The sequence below is a fragment of the Monopterus albus genome, unplaced genomic scaffold (genome assembly GCF_001952655.1).
Source record: "Monopterus albus unplaced genomic scaffold, M_albus_1.0 scaffold4097.1, whole genome shotgun sequence".
Taxonomy (NCBI): domain Eukaryota; kingdom Metazoa; phylum Chordata; class Actinopteri; order Synbranchiformes; family Synbranchidae; genus Monopterus; species Monopterus albus.
Window position 1 is genome coordinate 1 of NW_018131965.1, and position 956 is coordinate 956.

Here is a 956-nt window from a genome sequence, read left to right on the forward strand (position 1 = left end):
ACACACACACACATATATATATATAGCCTATATGGATCATTCTACAAAAACAGCAGAAGTGCCGTCACTTATCTTATTTTTGCAGTCACCAAAATTCTTAAAGTCACACCCCTTTACCTGTACACTCCATGTATAGATGTTCCATATTGTAAAATATATAGCAACTGTCAACACTGAGAACTGAGACAGTCAGCTCTTTGGGTGTGAACTAACAGAAATGGTGGCATACAGCTGCACAAAAAACATTAAGTAGTCAGTTGGCTAACTTACATAAACAGCCCAAATGACATCTGAGGCTTCTGGGACATTTTACTGATAACCTAATATACTGTATAATGAGATATTTCTGATTTTTGTTTGGTACATCTCCAGGTGGGAACCAGAACTCAACTTCTCACACAACACGGATCTTATGTTGGATCATGACAGGACCCAAGAACCTGGAATCCCGAACCAACCACATCAGAGCAACATGGGCCAAGCGCTGTAACAAAGTGTTGTACATGAGCTCCACCAAGACTGACTTCCCCACTGTGGAGCTGAATGTGAGTGAGGGGAGGGAAAACCTGTACTGGAAGACCATCCGAGCCTTTCAGTACATCTATCAGAACCACCTGGATGAAGCAGATTGGTTCCTGAAAGCAGACGATGATACCTTCATAGTCATAGAGAATCTCCGCTACACCTTGTCCAAATATGATCCAGAGAAGCCATTGTACGTGGGCAGAAGGTTTAGCCCTTTCATCGCTCAAGGCTACATGAGTGGAGGAGCAGGTTATGTACTCAGTAAGGAAGCAGTGAGAAGATTTAACAAAGGGTTCCAGACTGGGGAATGTACCCACTATTCCACACTAGAGGACGTCGCTATGGGAAAATGTATGGAGACAATGAAGGTGGAGGCAGCAGACTCCAGAGACGTGAAGGGGAGACAAGTATTTCATCCTTACCCTCCAGAC

At 43.7% G+C, this 956-nt stretch overlaps 1 protein-coding gene across 1 annotated transcript; it reads left to right on the forward strand.

Annotated features, from left to right (window-relative positions):
- Nucleotides 1-410: 410 nt before the first annotated feature.
- Nucleotides 411-953, forward strand: LOC109954176 (glycoprotein-N-acetylgalactosamine 3-beta-galactosyltransferase 1-like; the record flags this gene model as incomplete). The annotated part of the gene is made up of 1 exon (XM_020589577.1): nt 411-953. A coding segment is annotated over exon 1 (531 nt), but the record flags the coding sequence as incomplete, so codon positions are not given.
- Between the last annotated feature and the right edge of the window lie 3 nt (nt 954-956).